Consider the following 18,903-nt stretch of genomic DNA (forward strand, 5'->3'; position numbering starts at 1 on the left):
CTAAAAGCCAGTTCAGTTTTAAGGATACATACTGCCTTCGTTTATAGTGAAGTGCCACATGCATTTATACACTTGAGGAGCAACCCCATTCTTTTGTGCGTATGAAGTACGGAAACATGGTTGACATGACGGCAATGCCATCTTAAGAGAAATGAATATGCATTGGCGCACTTCATGTCGAGGTACAAAGTGGTACATATTTTTAAAAAAAAATGGCTTTTACAATATTATAAAACGTAATGTGCTCAAGAATAGTCTTACATTTAAGTAGAAATAATTTATTTAACATATCACAGTTTGCATTCCAGGATTGTTGCTCGACTGAGAATCCTAGTTACTCGTTCACCCACCAAATATTACAAGCCTTAAATAATAAAAAATCGCCAGGTGTTATTTTTTGTGAACATTAGAAGGTCTTTGATTATGCAAATCATATTACACTCTTAGAAAAACTTATGTTTTGTGCAGTTGATGGCTTTACAAACAACGGCGTGAATCATACTTAAGAAACAGAATTCAAGGAAGTGTGCTGAATATTTCAAATACTGTTGCACAGGTTGAAAATTTTAGTGACTGGGGATACATCGCAAAGGGAGACCCACAGGGTTCAATCTTGAGACCATTTCTAATGCCTGTATATGTGAACGACCTTCCACTTAACATTCAACAAGCAGAATTGGTACTTTTTGCAGACGATACTAGTTCTATAATAACCCCATTAGAAAGAAACCAGTAGAGGAGATTGTTAATTGTATTTTTGAAAGAATTTTCAAGTAATTCTCTGAAACTGTATTCTCCCTTAATTTTGAGAAAGCACACTGTTGAGTTCTGTAGAATAAATGGAGTCATATCAACAATTTATGCGGTGCTTGAACAGAAGCCAACAAATATGGAAGAACGCTCCAAATCTGTAGGTGTACATACTGGAAGAATCATGTTAGTGAGCTTTTCAAACAATTAAGTTCAGCAACTTTCGCTCTTAACAGCTATAATTGCTAGTCTCGGAAACAAATGAATCAACCTTCTGACATATTTTGCGTACATCCACTCAATAATGTTTTATGGAATAATTTTCTGGGTAACTCGTCACTTAGATTGAACTGATTGTACAACAGCGAGCACGAAGAATAGTACTTGTTGTTCACTCTCCGGTCGTTATGCATAAATCTCTTCAAAGAGTTAGGAATTTTAGTTGTGCCATCACGATACATATATTCGGCAATGAAATTCGACGTAATTAATCCATCACAATTTGATAATAACTGTGATGTTCACACTTACAACAATGGCGGAAGAAAGACCTTTCTCGCGAATTATTAAAGCTGTTAGTGATAAAGAAAGGACTTCGATATGCAACGACAAAAATTTTTGATCGTTTGCGCAAGAACACAAAGTATCTGACTGATACCAAAGCAAGTTTTACTTCTAATCTGAAGTCATTTCTCATGGGAAATTGCTTCTAATTCCTGGATGAATTTCGGCTTAAAAACTAGTAGCAAGACAGTAAAAAAGAAAAATATTAATTTTTAAGTGTAGTTGCATGGGTTGGACTAGAAAATATGTTCATTAATGTCAACACTAAACATGTATTCTGATCCAGTAAACTGACTCCTTCCACTCCATTTTGGTAAAATAATCGTTCAAATGATCTGTGGAACACGTAACTAACAAATTTTTGAAAACAGAACGCATCCCTAAAACTGAATTTTTGTTTTAGGAGTTTACCTTATTACAGTTTGTAGTCTTCCAGTTTCATGTGGTAATGATCTATTGTTTCCGAGGACGCGTTTTCGCTTGGATGTTCAGGTAATCCTTACGGGGATTTGCCTTTAGGGCACGAGACGTCTCTTGGTGACAGAAGACTCACGGTGAGCGACAGTGCAGCACAAAACTCTGTATTACTTCAGCAGTCAATTCCCTCCATCAGCGTAGTTCAGCGTTGACAAACAGGTTCTATACAGACTCCAAACACGTTCAATAATTCTCACTGTAGATAGAATATAAAGAAATATTCCCATAACAATTTTACAGTTCTTTGCATAATTGTTTGCATAACTCTTTGCATTACTGCTCGTGTAAATTTCATGGACAACGCGTGCGTATCTCGGATCCGCTACAGCCTTCCGCTCGCAGTGACCTGTGGCCAGATATGCGCGGGCCAGGTCATAAAAAAAGATAAAGACATTTTCTTCTGTAGTAACTTATACATACACAGTGCATGTGTAGTTCCTCAACAATATCAACACAAATAAACAAGATGGACCGTACATTCAGTCGGCTACGCTGATAAGCTAGTGTCCGCATCTGGAACACTACAAACTATACGTGACAATGACATTACACATGAAATCGTGATTTTAAATTTAGTGACAGTCGGAGCGGCAAAAGTAGTTTCTCAAAAGTGATTCCCACCTCTATACTATTTCCACTTCGCCTTACTGGTAGGCCTACAAGACAAAATTCTTTACGGAATAAGAAACTCTTGCTGTAAAGCATGGACTTTGTCCATTACTATTTGAAATAATATCGAACATATTCGATAATCGCTGTTTAGAGGATGTTGATGAAAAAGTGCCTATAGAACGTCTCCCACAAGAAAACGACATTAGGTTCTTTGTCACTGTGTTTGTACACGGAAGTAGAAATCTTAAACTTTTTTTAAAAATTCCTAGCTTTATCTTTATATTTTAAGAAATTTATAACTGATTTCTCTCTCCTTTTCTGAAAATGTCAGATATAGCTAGGAATATATCATTTTCAGCAAAGTATCTGTCTCTTCTCACAATAGAAATCTGAGTTTCGGTTTCTTCGTATTTATCATCTCTCATTGAAATCGAAAGCAAATCTGGATGTTTTCCGAATAATTGGAAAGTTTTCATTTGTAACACGACAGTCAAAACATACAACAGATAATTAATATTGCTACAGTTCATTAATGCTTTTCCTTGTAAGTGAAACGCAGCTTTCTGATGACGAACAAAATGTTCGAAATTTGTAACGTCAAGGAACAATAAAATGATCCGGAAATAAGCCTTCGACTTAGTTGTTCCTAGTTGTCTTTAAACGTATCTAAACTGAGACATTTTTCACATAAAAATACGTTGTTGTAGCGTATGGTACATTGATGCTTGATACTAATCTCCATAGTAAGTTATTGTGAACTTAATGTGTGCATGTTTCAGTGACACTACATTGCAGTTGCTTCCAGTGTACTCTTTTGCGGATTTCCCATGGGTCAAATTCAACTTCAGTACACTGCTGTGCTCCGTAGTGCTCCTCAACTCTATTTCAACGTTTGATATCCTTAGAACTATTTGGTTATAAAGGATGTAAAGATGGCCAATAGCGATTAAAAATAAATTACAGTTCCGTCTATAATGACGAAAGCAACAGGAAAAAAAAAAAAATCTGAGGATTCTTATTTGTAACGTATAGAAGTTCATAATAATTATTCTGGTATTTGTTGAAGAACATTTTGTTGTACTGTTGCGTCCATTGTTTCTCTAAAGTACATTTTACTATCACAACTTTCCTTCGGGCAGTGTTGTACTATTAATGCTAAAAAAGAATCGCTTTATTCCCATGTCAAGATACACGTTTCACTCAAGAAACAGTACCAAACCAAAACTAATCATTCGGAGAAAAATTAAGTTATAGCCTACACAGGGTAAAACGTTTTCGCACAAGAAATTCGTTTCAGCTGTGGATCCACGTGGACAATTTACACACTATTTGGTACTTCATCCGAAATTCTGTCGAAATATTCAAATCATGACAAACAGAATATTCATTCAAGGTAAAAATCTGACTTTTTGTACGGATTCAGTAGTTCAAACGATTTGCTCCGTTATTTTAGTAATAAACTGATGAGAAATTTACCGAAACATGCTTTTTGTTATTCACTGTGTAAATAATAGATTTATGTTTTTCGTTACAGCATTTGCAACTTCTGGCTTCAGCCCTAACATCTTAGCGTTAGGTAAGTACTTTCAGGTACATGTTATCTTTATGTGTTCCTATTCCACATACATGAGCTATAATTTTAAGTTCTGTGCATTGTATCAATTATACGCGAAGCGTATAGTATTAGAACTGGCACTTGCGTGTTTTTTTTCTTATGACTTATATTGCATAGCAGTTTTCCTCTATTATGCGTGTATTTAACTTAGTTGTCGTAGTAAGGGGTTTATAACCTTCAGCTTCCATTTTGTATGCTCATAACTTTCATTAATTTTTTCTTCGCACACATCACAGTAACGCTCATTGCAGCATGGTCCTCTAGGTTAATATGCAGGGCACGTGAGCACAAAGTCTTATAATTTTGAAGAAATGTATCTGCAGTTTGTGAATACGATTGCACATCAGCTGTTTACGTGGTTAGTGACTCATGAAAATTGGTGCCGGACGATGATTCGAAACCGGATTTCCAACTTATAGCAAGCTGTCACATTAATCACTTCGACTATCACTCTGCGCCTCGCAGAACTACTCAATCTTCCCTAAGGCAGTTTCCATGTCCTATGCTCGCTCGCACACATTTTCATGTGATTCCCGCACAGCGATGGAGATTATTATCCCCGCCGTATTCGCCTTCCGGGGGATATAATACAGGTTTGCACTGTCTGTATTTCTTGGTTTCTGTAGAATACCATATAATGGTTTGAGTCCCGGTCCGGCACAAATTTTCATGAGTCACTCACTAATCATTGGCACAGCTGATGTATATTGGTATTCGAAAATTGCGGATACGTTTCTTCAGTTTAATATGCGTACAGATCGTCGGCAGTGCCAGTTGCGTTCGGTATGCATGCATGTCCGAAGGACGTCGTATAATACTATACAGGCACTGCATAACACAGACGCTGTAAACCTTTCTTATAATTTTCCTCTCTTGACTGTTAACGTTGTTTACTCTTTACAAGCTCGCGAGCATTTTACAGTTTGGATGCATTTCATTACCTTGATGATAATCAATTGACAACTAATCGTTCTATGAATTTTTTCTTCGAAATAAAAAGAACGAAGTGTTTTCTTAGTGCAGCCACAACATTCTCTTTTCTCGCTTGATTAGATAGTTTGTCATTAATTCTTGCATTAAATGCTGCCTTCATAGAACATAGAGGGTGTAACAGGCATTATTGCAGACTTTTTTTTACATGCTGTACCTTAATACACATGTACAAACATCAGTGTGTTGGTTGTTTTTTCACTGCGTCGCACAGTCTTTCCACACACACGTCACAAACTTTACAACCTGATGTTTTCTGCATGGTCGCCTGTCAGTATAGATTAAATGTTTTGCGTCCATGCGTCCACACTTAGCCACCTGACCCGCTGCCCAGCGGAAAATAAGCATTGATGGCTTGTTCTTGTTACTTTTAGTTGGAGGTACTAAACAACTTAAAACATGACATCTTGGGTTGTCGGGTGTTCTGCCGGATATCAGCGTCGTACTTGCACGATATTTCGGTCACGTAGCTCGTGACCTTCATCAGGTGCGACCAGTCTCAGGTCGCACCTGATGAAGGTCACGAGCTACGTGACCGAAATATCGTGCAAGTACGACGCTGATATCCGGCAGAACACCCGACAACCCAAGATGTCATTAGATCGCCGGGAAAGCCTGAAGAGTTACAACTTAAAACATACTGCTCTTGATAGGTATTAGTAAGCAAATGACATAAATATTGATGAAATGTTGTTTACTGAACCGTTCTCAGCCACCAATAGTAATATCCGCACTTATACGCATTACATCCTGTATTTTTATATGGATACATTGTCACTCTTTGTTTAAAACATGGAAAATTGTAGCCGAAACCATAATATATCACTTACCGCAGCAAATTTCCATTTGCATAATGGACTCGCATTCCGTGGCAGTGCCCTCCATTGTGAAAAAGTACAGTAGTCTTGTGGCCCGAGTACATAGATCGTAATTCTCAAATTACTTCGCTGGTTATGAAACTGCTTCAAACACTCTCTGTACTGGTTTGCAAAAGATCTGGCATAATTCGTATAAAGGTTTTACCTTTCTGTCTCTCCTGCTACAGTTTGGAAACACACACACACACACACACACACACACACAGAGAGAGAGAGAGAGAGAGAGAGAGAGAGAGAGAGAGATCTGAGTATGTGAGGTAAATATTACACTGAAACTATGTCTCAGACCAAAGATATTTTATTCTGTCAGCATACAGCCAATGTCATTGTTTTACTCAAGTGATAAATACAAATGGTTCAAATGGCTCTGAGCACTATGGGACTCAACTGCTGTGGTTATCAGTCCCCTAGAACTTAGAACTACTTAAACCTAACTAACCTAAGGACATCACACACATCCATGCCCGAGGCAGGATTCGAACCTGCGACCGTAGCAGTCGCACGGTTCCGGACTGCGCGCCTAGAACCGCGAGACCACCGCGGCCGGCTTGATAAATACACACTGATAAGCCAAACAATTATGTCCACTGCCAACTGTGAAATCGAAAACCAACTGATGGCGTTGCAGGCATGTGACGCTGTAAAGAACCTGACTAGTGCAGCAGAGGCTATTGGGGAATCATTCTATCAATGACACGGGCCGCAAATGGAGAAATGCGCTGATATAAACCTGTTTGGTGGGGGCAGATTGTTAGTGCATGAAGTTTGGACACAAGCATCTCGTAAACGGTGTAGTTGGTTGGCTGTCCGCACGCTACTGTCGTGAGAATCTATGGATGGTTGTTTGAGGACGGCGAAACCGCGAATACGCGTCAAGGTGTTGGACGTCGACATCACGTCACACCTCGAGCAATTCGGACGCTTGCTCGCTCTGTAAATCAGGGTAGACGGCGATCTGTGACATATTTGACGACAGAGTGCACTGCTGGTGCAGGGCCAAGTACTTCGGAGCGCACCACTCATCGTACATTACTGAACATGGACGAGCCGTAAATGTTTCCATGTTGCCTCCACGACTCAGGGAATTACGAGTGCAATGGTCATGGAATCATCTAGACTGAGGCGTAGAACGGTGCAAACTTGTTGCCTGGCCAGATGAGCCACTTTTATTGTTACACTACATCGATAGGCGCGTGCGGTTGCGCTGTCATCGAAGCGAACAGCAGGTCGAAACATGTGCCGTCGCACAGGCGCAAACAGATAGGGGCAGTATCATGCTATGGCAGACGTCCACCTGCGTCAACCGTGGGACCTGTTGTAATAATCGGAGGCACTTCGATAACTGTGGACTACTTCAACGCTGTTGCGGACCACCTGCATCCTTTGATGGTTGAGCTCTTCACAAAAGGCGATGGTATCTTCCAGAAGGATAATGATCCACACCACAAGGCCAAAATGTTTCTATAGTCGTTTGATAAGTATGATAGTGAACTCATTTTAGTGCCAACGACAACAATTACGCCTGAACCGGGACCCATTTGTGACGCCCCCAGCCGCTAGCTGCAAGTCCACAAACCACCGGGCAATAATGTACCAGTATTGCGTGACCAGAGGTAAGCCAACACGCTATTAAGCATGTGGTTATAATCTGTGGGCTCACAAGTGTATCCCCTCTGAGGTCATCCGGACGATAATATAGCTGTAGCATGTCGTCTCGACGCAAATGGAAATTTGGAGCGAATTTATCTTGTTAAAGTTCTATGCGGTGATATGAGAGGGAAAGGGTGATTGAATATCTCGGCGGAATCAACTCCGTGTAAAATGATGGCTCCAACAATTTAGGTGATCTCAGACCTGTGGCGAGGAGCGTCGTCCTGCAATTAAATTACGGTGCGAATCATTTGAATCCGTCCCGTTTCAAATCACTTAACATGTCCTGATCGTTGATGCCTGTCACTTTTGACTAGTGAAAGAAATACACAATTGTGTCTGGGAATCCGCACCGTCGGAACTATCTCGTTCCATTGTCTGACCACAGTGGTGTGCAACCTTATATGTTTTACGACGTGTTAAGAGGGTTGTTCCTCAAACAGGCGAGGTTGTTCCGTTAGTCAAAGAGTTCCCCCTGAAAAATGGGTACCCTGCGACCAAGCAAATCTAAAGCCACTGTTGATAAAGTTTTCGCGGCAAACAGCATTTATGCGTTTCTGAAAAAATTATCTTAGTAATGCACGTGCCATGCCGAGCTGTTAACTGGTAATATCTATAGCTATTTTGAGTCTCATCCCAAATACCTCATCTTCAAATTTTAAATAGGCAGCATACTGCCAAGATGTACTTAACGCAACTGGTACCCCTCTCATTACGTTGTATAGACACGACCCATGTCATTTTGCTGTTTACTTGCAGGGACCTGGAGCCGCATACGTTCTTTTGTGTATGCTTCCCCTGTGAATACTTTGGCATATATTCGAGCAGCACAAATAAATTTGGCGCTCTGTTGGAATTTCCTAGTACTGAGAGATTGCATTAATTACGTTATTAACAGCCTTGGAAAAATTCTTGGTTTCTAAACGTATTAACGAGTTTTGAAGCTTGTGTTTACATTCACACGAATGTCGTCTGCTTTTGTTTTACAGCAGGACCTGTGCCTTCCCGACTTGGCCTACCTTTCTGCTGTTCTCCTGCTCTGGGTGAGTTCCATGTTTATTTATTTGAGTCAAATGAAATATAAAAACCAAAGTGCTTTTTTTCTTAATCGTTGTTTTTGCGAGACCAGACACAGGACAACTTAGCCGAGACCGTAATCTCTGTAAAATTATTTACGTACCAACGAAAGATGAAATAATCTTGGTCTTACCTGCATCTGATTCTACATCAGTACTGTGCAAAGCAACGCACGGTGCGGCGATGCACCAGAATCAAGATATGTCTTCCTAGTCCATTCGAAAGCCAGTGGCGGGAAAAATGCTTTTCGAAATGCACTACTGGCCATTAAAATTGCAACACCACGAAGATGACGTGCTACAGACGTGAAATTTAACCGACAGGAAGAAGATGCTGTGATATACAAATGATTAGCTTTTCAGAGCATTCACACAAGGTTGGCACCAGTGGCGACACCTACAACGTGCTGACATGAGGAAAGGTTCCAACCAATTTCTCGTACTCAAACAGCAGTTGACCGGCGTTGCCTGGTGAAAAGTTGTTGTGATGCCACGTGTAAGGAAGAGAAATGCGTACCATCACGTTTACGACTTTGATAAAGGTCGGATTGTAGCCTATCGCGATTGCGGTTTATCGTATCGCGGCATTACTGCTCGTGTTGGTCGAGATCCAATGACTGTTACCAGAATATGGAATCGGTGGGTTCAGGAGGGTAATACAGAACGCCGTGCAGGATCCCAACGGGCTCGTATCACTAGCAGTCGAGATGACAGGCATTTTATCCGCACGGCTGTAACGGATCGTGCAGCCACGTCTCGATCCCCGAGTCAACAGAACGTTTGCAAGACAACAACCATCTGCACGAACAGTTCGACGACGTTTGCAGCAGCACGGACTGTCAGATCAGAGACCATGGCTGCGGTTACCCTTGACGCTGCATCACAGACAGGAGCGCCTGAGATGGTGTACTCAACGACGAACGTAGGTACACGAATGGCAAAACGTCGTTTTTTCGGATGAATCCAGGTTATGTTTACAGCATCATGATGATCACATTCGTGTTTGGCGACATCACGGTGAACGCACACTGGAAGCGTGTACTCGTCATCGCCATACTGGCGTATCACCTGGCGTGATGGTATGGGGTGCCATTGGTTACACGTCTCGGTCACCTCTTGTTCACATTGACGGCAGTTTGGGCAGTGGACTTTACATTTCGGATGTGTTACGACCCGTGGCTCTACCCTTCATTCGATCCCTGCAAAACCCTACATTTCAGCAGGATAATGCACGACCGCATGTTGCAGGTCCTGTACCGGCCTTTCTGGATACAGACAATGTTCGACTGCTGCCCTGGCCAGCAAATTCTCCATATCTCTCACCAATTGAAAACGTCTGGTCAATGGTGGCCGAGCAACTGGCTCGTCACAATACGCCAGTCACAACTCTTGATGAACTGTGGTATCGTGTTGAAGCTGCATGGGCAGCTGTACCTGTACACGCCATCCAAGCTCTTTTTGACTCAATGCCCAGGCGTATCAAAACTGTTATTACGGCCAGAGGTGGTTGTTCTGGGTACCGATTTCTCAGGATCTGTGCACCCAAATTGCGTGAAAATGTAATCTCATGTCAGTTCTAGTATAATATATTTGTCCGATGAATACCCGTTAATCATCTGCATTTCTTCTTGGTGTAGAAATTTTAATGGGCAGTAGTGTACTTCCAGATAAATTCCTTTCACTGTCGTTATTATGAGATACGTATGGCAGGAAATAACGTATTTTTTATTCATTTCTGAACCTAAGCTCTCCCATTTATGAATATGAGCCTCCGTGTGGTGCACAACTTCTTTCTTGTAGAGTCTTCCACTAAACAAGGTTAAAAGTTAATTAGGACCGCTCCGACTGTCGTTATAAACCCGTTAAAAATAAGAGGTTCCTCTTTCCTTGATCTCCTTTATTAATTGAAGTTGACACGTTCCTACACAGATAGATTAAGTGCCCTATCTCCTTCCAACATGGGTTGCTCCTCGCTATTATTCCTCCACAAATTCCCAGTCTGGCTTTCTTCGGCTTCACAACTAGATCCAAGGAGTCGTTCGATATCAGATCGCTTCCTGTGGATTTAAATGCATATTTGACGGTTGTGACTGATTCTAATGTTTACTAGATTATGATGTAATAACAGAATACCGAATATCTGGTTTCTTCAGGTGACACGGTACTCAATGCAAAGGAAAAGTCTCTGGTTGGTACACCTTTCTACGATGCTTGGAAAAGTATAAAGCGTTGTTATTGATAATTATTATTAACTACTTAAAGCCGAAATTAACGGAGAGTTTGTATGGTATTTAGTTACAACTTTTCTGGTGACTGTGCTCTTAAAATGTTTATCTGCCCTCAGTCTCTCACTCCCCCCCCCCCCACCCCCCCTCTCTCTCTCTATCCCAGCTGATGTTTCTATGTCTAAGATACACGTCTCCCATATTAGCCTTGATGAATTGCATAATGAGCTTGATCAATCATGGTAAAAGATTTTAAATATCGTTTGTTTTTCATTCGACATTGGACTCTGGTGAAAGTAACAGCTCAGGTGTCAACATGTACGTTGTTATTAAGCTTCTCTTGACGTTCCTGATAGGAGTTTTATGTCTGTGCTATAAGGTGTTAGGCATTGGAAACCGGTTCCCTCAATATGTTACTATGTTTTCACAATCACATCCGTGAGAGAGTGTTTCTAATTTAATAACCGTGTTGGGATGGTAATCATCAAAGTAAAGGCTAGATATTGTCAAGAACTTTCAATCAGCAACTTTCACTTCCTATTTGATTTGGTAGGAATGACCATCGAGATAAATAAGAGACGTGGTACTGGGAGATGCTTTCCATCGCTCTATTTGGGAGTGAAACGGTAGAGGTGTGGATTGAAAGTGGCGTCTTGTACCCTGCAATTCTAAAATTTTGCTGCAGAGGAATCATGTAGATGTAGATTTACTCAAAACTTTACGTCGAATGTCAGTTAGTGCAGATATTTCAGTACACATTAGACACTCTCTCTCAAATGGAAGAACTAGTGAATTTATGTGCAGCAGTTCCTTTTGTAGCCTTGATTTCCAAGTTGGATATTTCCTATAATTCGGTCATGGCAAACCGGCCCAGTGCTCCAGGAAAAGTCAAATAAATCATTTATAAACGTCCTTTTCATAGTCACGGAGGAGCTTCTTTTGTATATGAAAGAATTGGAATCTGCTATTTGTATTCACGACTGAAGTAATGCGTTTGTTGTATATGAAGTCCAAAAACTTTTGTTTTTGTGTTACATTATAGGAGCTATATCCCAAGGATTCCAGACACAAATCTCTATTATGTGAATAAAAGGCAAATATGAACATTCCACGCAAGTTTAACGTTATGGAGTAAAATAAATCCATATTATCTCGTGAACATGAATTAAATTATGGTGTCTCAAATTCATTTTAAGAGGCTTTTGAAACATTTCTTCAATTCAGTCGAAGTGTTGATCAGTGTAATTTAATTCCGGGAGGTTGTTGAATACGTGGGGAACCATATATGTGATTCACTCAAATTCCAAAATCTCGGTATATTTTCAAGATTAATCTAATTCCCGGAGGTATCTGTCGCATTAGAACAGAAACGGTGTATGTCCAGTGGCTGTAATACTCCTGGATCATCGCAACATGCATTCTTTAGACACACCGCAAACATGACGATTTTACTGTAACTCTTGAGCAGTGTAAATATCAGTGCCTCTCTGTTGAAATTTCTTATTATAGTGGATACCTAAGGCTTTTGCTGGGAATAACCCGAAAATATTTCTAGGTTGTAAAGGTACAAACAAATGTTGATGTATGTTATTTATAAGTTGAGATTTCAATGAATGACATATGCTTTTACTTTGCAGTGCTTCCTGAGGCAGCAAAAGTTTCTTCTGGTCCATATGTAACCACAACTTTACACCCTGGTGTTCTGGCTTTTGTTGGTGAGTTGCGTGTTAAAAGTTCTGATTTCACTGAAATAAAAGACACTGCCCAAACTACATGGACCGAAGATGTTAGAACACATGCCTGCTACTTTCCACTAGTCTTAACAACACCAGTTGTTGGAGAAATTTGTGAAATTGACTCTTTATCGGAATATGTATCACTGAACGATGTAACCTGTCTGTTGGCGGAGATTTTTCGGTACTTAACGGAAACTTCCGTGAACCCACAAGTTGTGAAATCCTTACCAGCTCTTCTCTTTAGGCATACTCCTTGATTTTATATTGTCGATAATCACTGTTCAGAGCAATGCCCTAAAAATCGTACAATTGTAAATGATATTTTTCGCAGATAAAATGGATATTTCCAATATCTCACCAATCAGTCGAAGTCGTCCACATACTTCACTCACAGAAAACCAGTGAATCATGAAAAAAAAATCTATCCGTTCTCGCAACTTCATTACTAACTAAGATACAGGCATCACTTTGTTTTCCCTTAATGGAATTCTGCTATTTTTTCCGCCAAAATAGTAGATCTCGATCACACAAACCCAGTGATACAAAACATTTGCTAATCTAACAAGAAATCATGGAATAAAAGTAACTGAATTTTTCGATTTCTTGTGCTGAAAGGTACGAGATATTTTACATCCCAGATTCCCAGACAAAGAAATCTAACGCCATCATTTAGGCGATCGTACTGAATATCTCTGAATAGGACTGCCACTTCCTACCCACAGGTTTGGAAACAGGTGGTTGAAAGTGTCTCTCCCTGCTGAAGAATTATGAACAGGTCATCTATCATGATGGACAAGCAACATTTAACGTGATCTCAAACGCATATTTTCTAATAAAGAGGGTGCATTATTCATTAAGAAATGTGTGTGCTTTCCCCCGTTTAGAGTACTGTAAATGAAACAAGTGCTAAACATGTGCTGTACGGTTACTCCACACCACACATCCGCACTCTGTGGTAGTTCATTAGTCACTTGATGAAGCCGATGTGGGTTAACCAACGACCAGTAGTGAACGATTCTCAAACTTATAACTTCGTGATCTGTCAACGACGCCTATTCAGGAAGGAATACAGTCTCCAGAGTATTTATTATCTTACTGCCGAACCCAGTGACAGTATTCAAAACGAGGATGAAACTCTGATGTAGCAAAATAAAGAAATGCTGATATTTTTGCCTATGAAGAGTATGCAGACCGCCTCTTTGGCTGATACAAACTACTCTTTGTATTTGACAAGAAGTGACCTACGGATCTATTGCAGTGTCTGAGGAAAACGGTACTTCCGCAGGTTCGTTGATGGCAGTCTTGTGTCGAATAAGTTTTCTTGAGCAAAACTTCCAGCCTCGCGCTTTTCATTGTTTCAACGAAGGTAGGAGGTACTTTCAGCGTCTACCTGGGAACCGTTCAGTATACAGTCCTGCTGCTCTTCTTGTCGACCAATCCTTCGTAATTAAATGGCGTTGTGAACCCTAAAATATGTTATGCGCTTATTAATTGAGCTGCGAGGAGATATTGCTCTTGCTTCATGAATCCCTGGTTACCGTTCATCTACGTGTAAACAGTTTAGAAGTATCTGTATCGGGTGCAAAGCAATTTTAGATCAGTGATTTAGCCACCTCCCGCTGTATATTAGTGTGACATGGCTAAATTCCGTTGCTACTCATTAATTATCAGTAGAGCTTAAACCAGAAACTGAAAGTAGTTTTACCTTAATTTTTTCTGTCGCTTGTTATACACAGAAGACCATTGATGTTGATTGCGTTACAGGACAACCGAAGACCCTGAACATATCGGAGATCACGTGGCTGGTTGGCGTCTCGAACTCCTCACACGTCACACTAGAAGTGAATGGCACGGCAGAGACCTACGAGCTGGCTTTTAACAAGGTAAGGAAGTAGTTCACAGTATGTAGAACAAACACGGCCCCATATCGTTTTAGTTTTGTGACGGTAGATCATGTAGATGCGTGTGTTAAGGGTAATAATAGCACTTTGTTTCAGTTCAGATCGTATTACCTATAGTTACGCGAAAGTGTCACCTGTGGAAGTCAATTGTCTAACGTCCAGAGTGGTGCAAGTAGCTTTCCAAAGTGAGGATAGAATATGAACTATTATTAGAATTTTGATGGACATACGACGACGGTTCAGCACTGTAAATTCTGGCTATTTTTTGACAATTACTTATATCTTACCCAAAAATATCATCTACTTCATAGTTTTACTGTTGCTCCTCAAGACCTGCGCGCACAGGTTTCTACCATATGGACCACTACTCTATACTGATGAGTCTTCGGTCACCTTGCTGAATACATTTTCTATAACGTGAAGATAACCGCATAATGTGAAAACACAACTTGGAGGTTTTATAATCGGGTTGCCTTTCAGAATAGGTTCACAGTGCAAATTAGTGTGTTCATTCGCTGCGTAACTGTAGGTTCCGTAAGTCAGGGGATTCCGTCGAACAGATTTCCTTAGATCTTACACGCACTGTTCTAAAGCGTACTTCACGATCTAGTGAGCAGATTTTATTGACCTGTTGCAGAGGCCTTCCGTTGCAAATAAGTAAGCTGCCCAAAGAAGCTTCGCACTAACCTTGTAACATGAATATTTCTTATTTTTTTTCTTTTTAACCGAAATGGTGGCCCTGGATACTCTTCTGATCACCAGAAATTGCTAAGTACAGCCAAGTGTGTGATGGAGGTCAAAGTAAATCTGCTTTTTCAGTGCATGTGACTAAACCGCGGAATCTTCAAGCGGGCTGTGGAAATCGCGTTTTGTGTCGACTGTCCCCTCGTATTGGTCACACGCAGTCGACAGCACCTGCTGATGATATGAAACTTATGGCTCGTAAGTACCCCGAGGAGGCCTGCCCCGCTAGCGGTCTAACGCGCTGCTACCCAAGCGAGAAGGCATGCCGGTCCCCGGCACAAATCCGCCTGGCGTGTTAATGTCGAGGTATGGTGTGCTGCCCAGCCTGTGGATGGCTTTTTAAGGCGGTTTTCCATCTACCTCGGCGAATGCGGGCTGGTTCCCCTATTCCGCTTCAGTTACACTATGTCGGCGATTGCTGAGCAAACACTATCACCGCGTGCACGTACTCCATAATGGCTCTACCACGCAAATATTTGGGATTACACTCGTCTGAAATGAGACATTCCCGAGGGAGGGGGGGGGGGGGGGTTTCACTGGGGGCCGAACCGCGCATTAACCCTGGGTTCGGTGTGGGGCGGCGGTGGGGTGGGTGGACAGCTGTGGCCTGTTGTGGGGTTGTGAACCACTGAAGTCTACTGGGGACGAAGCCTCTCCGTCGTTTCTAGGTCTCCGGTTTATTACACAATACAGACAATACACCCTGACGAGGCTGCAGCAGAATTGGACGGTGCCTTGTTGGAGACAACTGGGAGGACTCTGAAGGGCAAAAGCGTATCTATCTGCCTCCTCGCGGCCATTACGACCTCTAGGCATTCATTAAAAACAACATTAAAAACGCCATAACCCAGTGATACACGAAGAACATAACAAGGGAACGTCTGGAATCGAATCTCAAGCAGTGTTCTCGGGTTCTCTTTGCCAACGTGTACAGAGTTTGTATGACGTCAGGTCATCGCGGTAGAAAACTTCCGAGGCACCCGTGCACCACTGCACTTCTCAGACATGAAGTCCCAGGTGTGGAGCATGGAGAAGGGTTAGCTAAGTTTTATGCCGGTATCGTGTATGTATGCCAGACACCTCGGGGAAGAAACCTCCAACATATTGTTCCGTTCAGTATATTAAATTTAGGCGATACTCAAGGTGATAACCCAGGAGAACAATGTGCCGTCATCGTGAACACCTTCATCCAGCAAGCATCAATCAACCGAATGGGCTAGTCTACAGTATCTGCTGACATTAAGTTGACTAACCGTCCTTGCTTTTAGTTGGAAATTGCAGTGCATCGTCGCAGAAATCCTCCTCATACACTGGATGACCTCCAGAAGTTGTGCAGCAAATAGTCACACCAACAAATGATGAGCAACAGTATGTAGATAGAGTAGAACGCTCGAAATTTTTGGGTGTACATATTGATGAGAACTTGAACTGGAAGAAGTATAATACCGGACATCTCAAACAATTATGTTCAGCTACATTTGCTCTTGTGCAATTGGTAATCCCCGAAACAAACGTATCAAACTCCTCACGTATTTTACATATTTCAACTCAGTTATTTCTTATGGGATATTTTTATGGGGTGACTCATTACCTACTGCGCAAAATTGAGCAATAAGAATAACATGTGGCGTTAACCAACGGCCGTCACCTCTTCAAGGAGCTAGGTATTTTAACTACGCCGTCACAACATATATATTCGCTAATGAAATTCGTCATAAATAGTCCACCACAATTTGAGAAAAACAGTGATGCAGATACCTAGAACACTATAGGGAAAAATGACCTGTATTACCCATTGTCACAGCTGTCAGTGTCTCAGAAACAAGTTCAATATACAGCAACAATTGTTTTGTATACTTTAAGCAATGATACAAAATGTCTCATAGGTAACTAAGTAAGTTTTAAATCTAATTGAAAATCAATTTTCCAGGGCAGCTATATTTATTCCAGTCACAAGTCTTTAATTGAAACTGTTAGTCAGAAAAAAAGAAAATTAAGTGTAGTTACATGAGTAGGACTAAAAATAATAACGTGTGAACTAATGTTAACACTAATGATGTATACATGTCCTGTAAACTTACTCGTTCCACATTATTTCGATGAAAACATCGTTCAGATAATCAAGAAAAATGTAAGTAACTAACGAACAGGTTTGAGCAGCACCTCGACGACGACAAAGAGACTGTTAGATCGTGTTGCAATGCGCGGATTTGAGGAACACAGTTTTGAATTTTACCCGACAGCAGATTTTTGTTTCCACAGATGTACCAATATGAGCACTTTCTAACAGATTGCCACTAATTAATGGGCCGAGGCTTTCACAACCCGAGTCTAAGTCTGTAAGACTGTTTCTTTTTTTTAGTGTGTGTGTGAATTTCTAAGGGACCAAACTGCTGAGGTCATCGGCCCCTAGACTTACACACTACGTAAACCAACTTACACCATCTTATGCTAAGAACAACACACACGCCCATGCCCGAGGGAGGACTCGAACCTCCGGCGGGAGGGGCCGCGCAATCTGTGACATGGCGCCCCGACCGCGCGGGCACTCCGCGCGGCTCAGTAAGACCGTTCAGTGGGTGTTACAGAAGTAAAATAAATATGATGGTCTCTACGTGAGTTACCATGCTTTTAAAATGAAAACAGGTGTATAATCAAAAAGATAATGTAAAGGAGTATTAGATGGGAGAGGGGGGAAGACCTATGACGGTATCGGAAGCCGCCGTCTTGGGTGCAAACAGAAGTCCATATGAAATTTCAGATAGAAATATAATTACACGAGAAAACAATTGTGCCACAACATTTCGAATCAGTCTCCGGGTATTTGATTTTTCTTTTCTGGATCGACTCTTTGCGTCTGGGTTTCATCGGTTGACGTTTAGTTTGAGCTCAAGTTTCATCTGAAGTCATGATTTTATGGAGAAAAGGTTCACCTTCAGTCTCGTAACGCAACGATATTTCCTGGCAAATGTCAAGCCTGCTACCCCTCATTTGAGAAACGAGCAGACGCCACTGAGAACAAGTCTCTCGCTACTCATACTGTGTGATAATGAGAGAAACACGCTCTTGCGAAATTCAAGTTATGCTACGAATTTCCCGTTTAATTGTGCATCAATGTGTATAAAATACATTTTTACAATTAAAACGAAAAAACAGATGAGTTTAAAAGAGAGCACTGTAAATATTGTCGAATTTTCTTATTAAACGCTGCTGAATTTGAATAGAGTTTTTAGGAAATACGTGTGAAATTTTTGAGGTAACAGAGTAAGAAATTGGCAACTCCTTACATTATTTGATCAAAAGCATATGAACGGGTATGTAATTCCGAGCTGACCACTGGATGTAACTAGGGATATTCGTTTGCGTAACGATATAGTTGCGCAAACAAATTAATGTGGGCCACAGGAAACCAAACCACGAACACGTTTAGCGACAGCGTCTTTTATGGATTACTCGAATTTCTGCGCCCAACAGCTTGACAGGCAAACTTCAACGATAATCAACTCTGAAATAACGCGTCGAGGAGATCCTTTCGGGGAGACTGCTGTCTTAGAGCAGATGTAAATTTTGAAGTAAGCGTACTAGACACTTCAAACTGAAAGGCCTTTTGTTTCCTTCACAGGCAGAGTCGCAGCTGGAGGAGTGCGCGACCCCTGACGGAGGTCACGGGCAGTGCCGACACCTG

The 18,903-nt window shown here is 41.2% G+C and overlaps 1 protein-coding gene across 3 annotated transcripts in view; it reads left to right on the plus strand.

Annotated features, from left to right (window-relative positions):
* Nucleotides 1-18,903, plus strand: part of LOC124605423 (inter-alpha-trypsin inhibitor heavy chain H4-like) — a 262,768-nt gene that overhangs the window by 43,294 nt on the left and 200,571 nt on the right. The window contains exons 13-16 of one of the 3 annotated variants that reach the window (XM_047137117.1): nt 3,938-3,979; nt 8,526-8,579; nt 12,475-12,552; nt 14,338-14,456. The exons of the other annotated variants lie outside the window; for them this stretch is intronic. Coding sequence (XP_046993073.1) covers nt 3,938-3,979; nt 8,526-8,579; nt 12,475-12,552; nt 14,338-14,456 — 293 coding nt within the window. The remainder of the gene's footprint in view (nt 1-3,937; nt 3,980-8,525; nt 8,580-12,474; nt 12,553-14,337; nt 14,457-18,903) is intronic. 3 annotated transcript variants of the gene reach the window in all.

Source organism: Schistocerca americana, chromosome 1, assembly GCF_021461395.2.
Source record: "Schistocerca americana isolate TAMUIC-IGC-003095 chromosome 1, iqSchAmer2.1, whole genome shotgun sequence".
Taxonomy (NCBI): domain Eukaryota; kingdom Metazoa; phylum Arthropoda; class Insecta; order Orthoptera; family Acrididae; genus Schistocerca; species Schistocerca americana.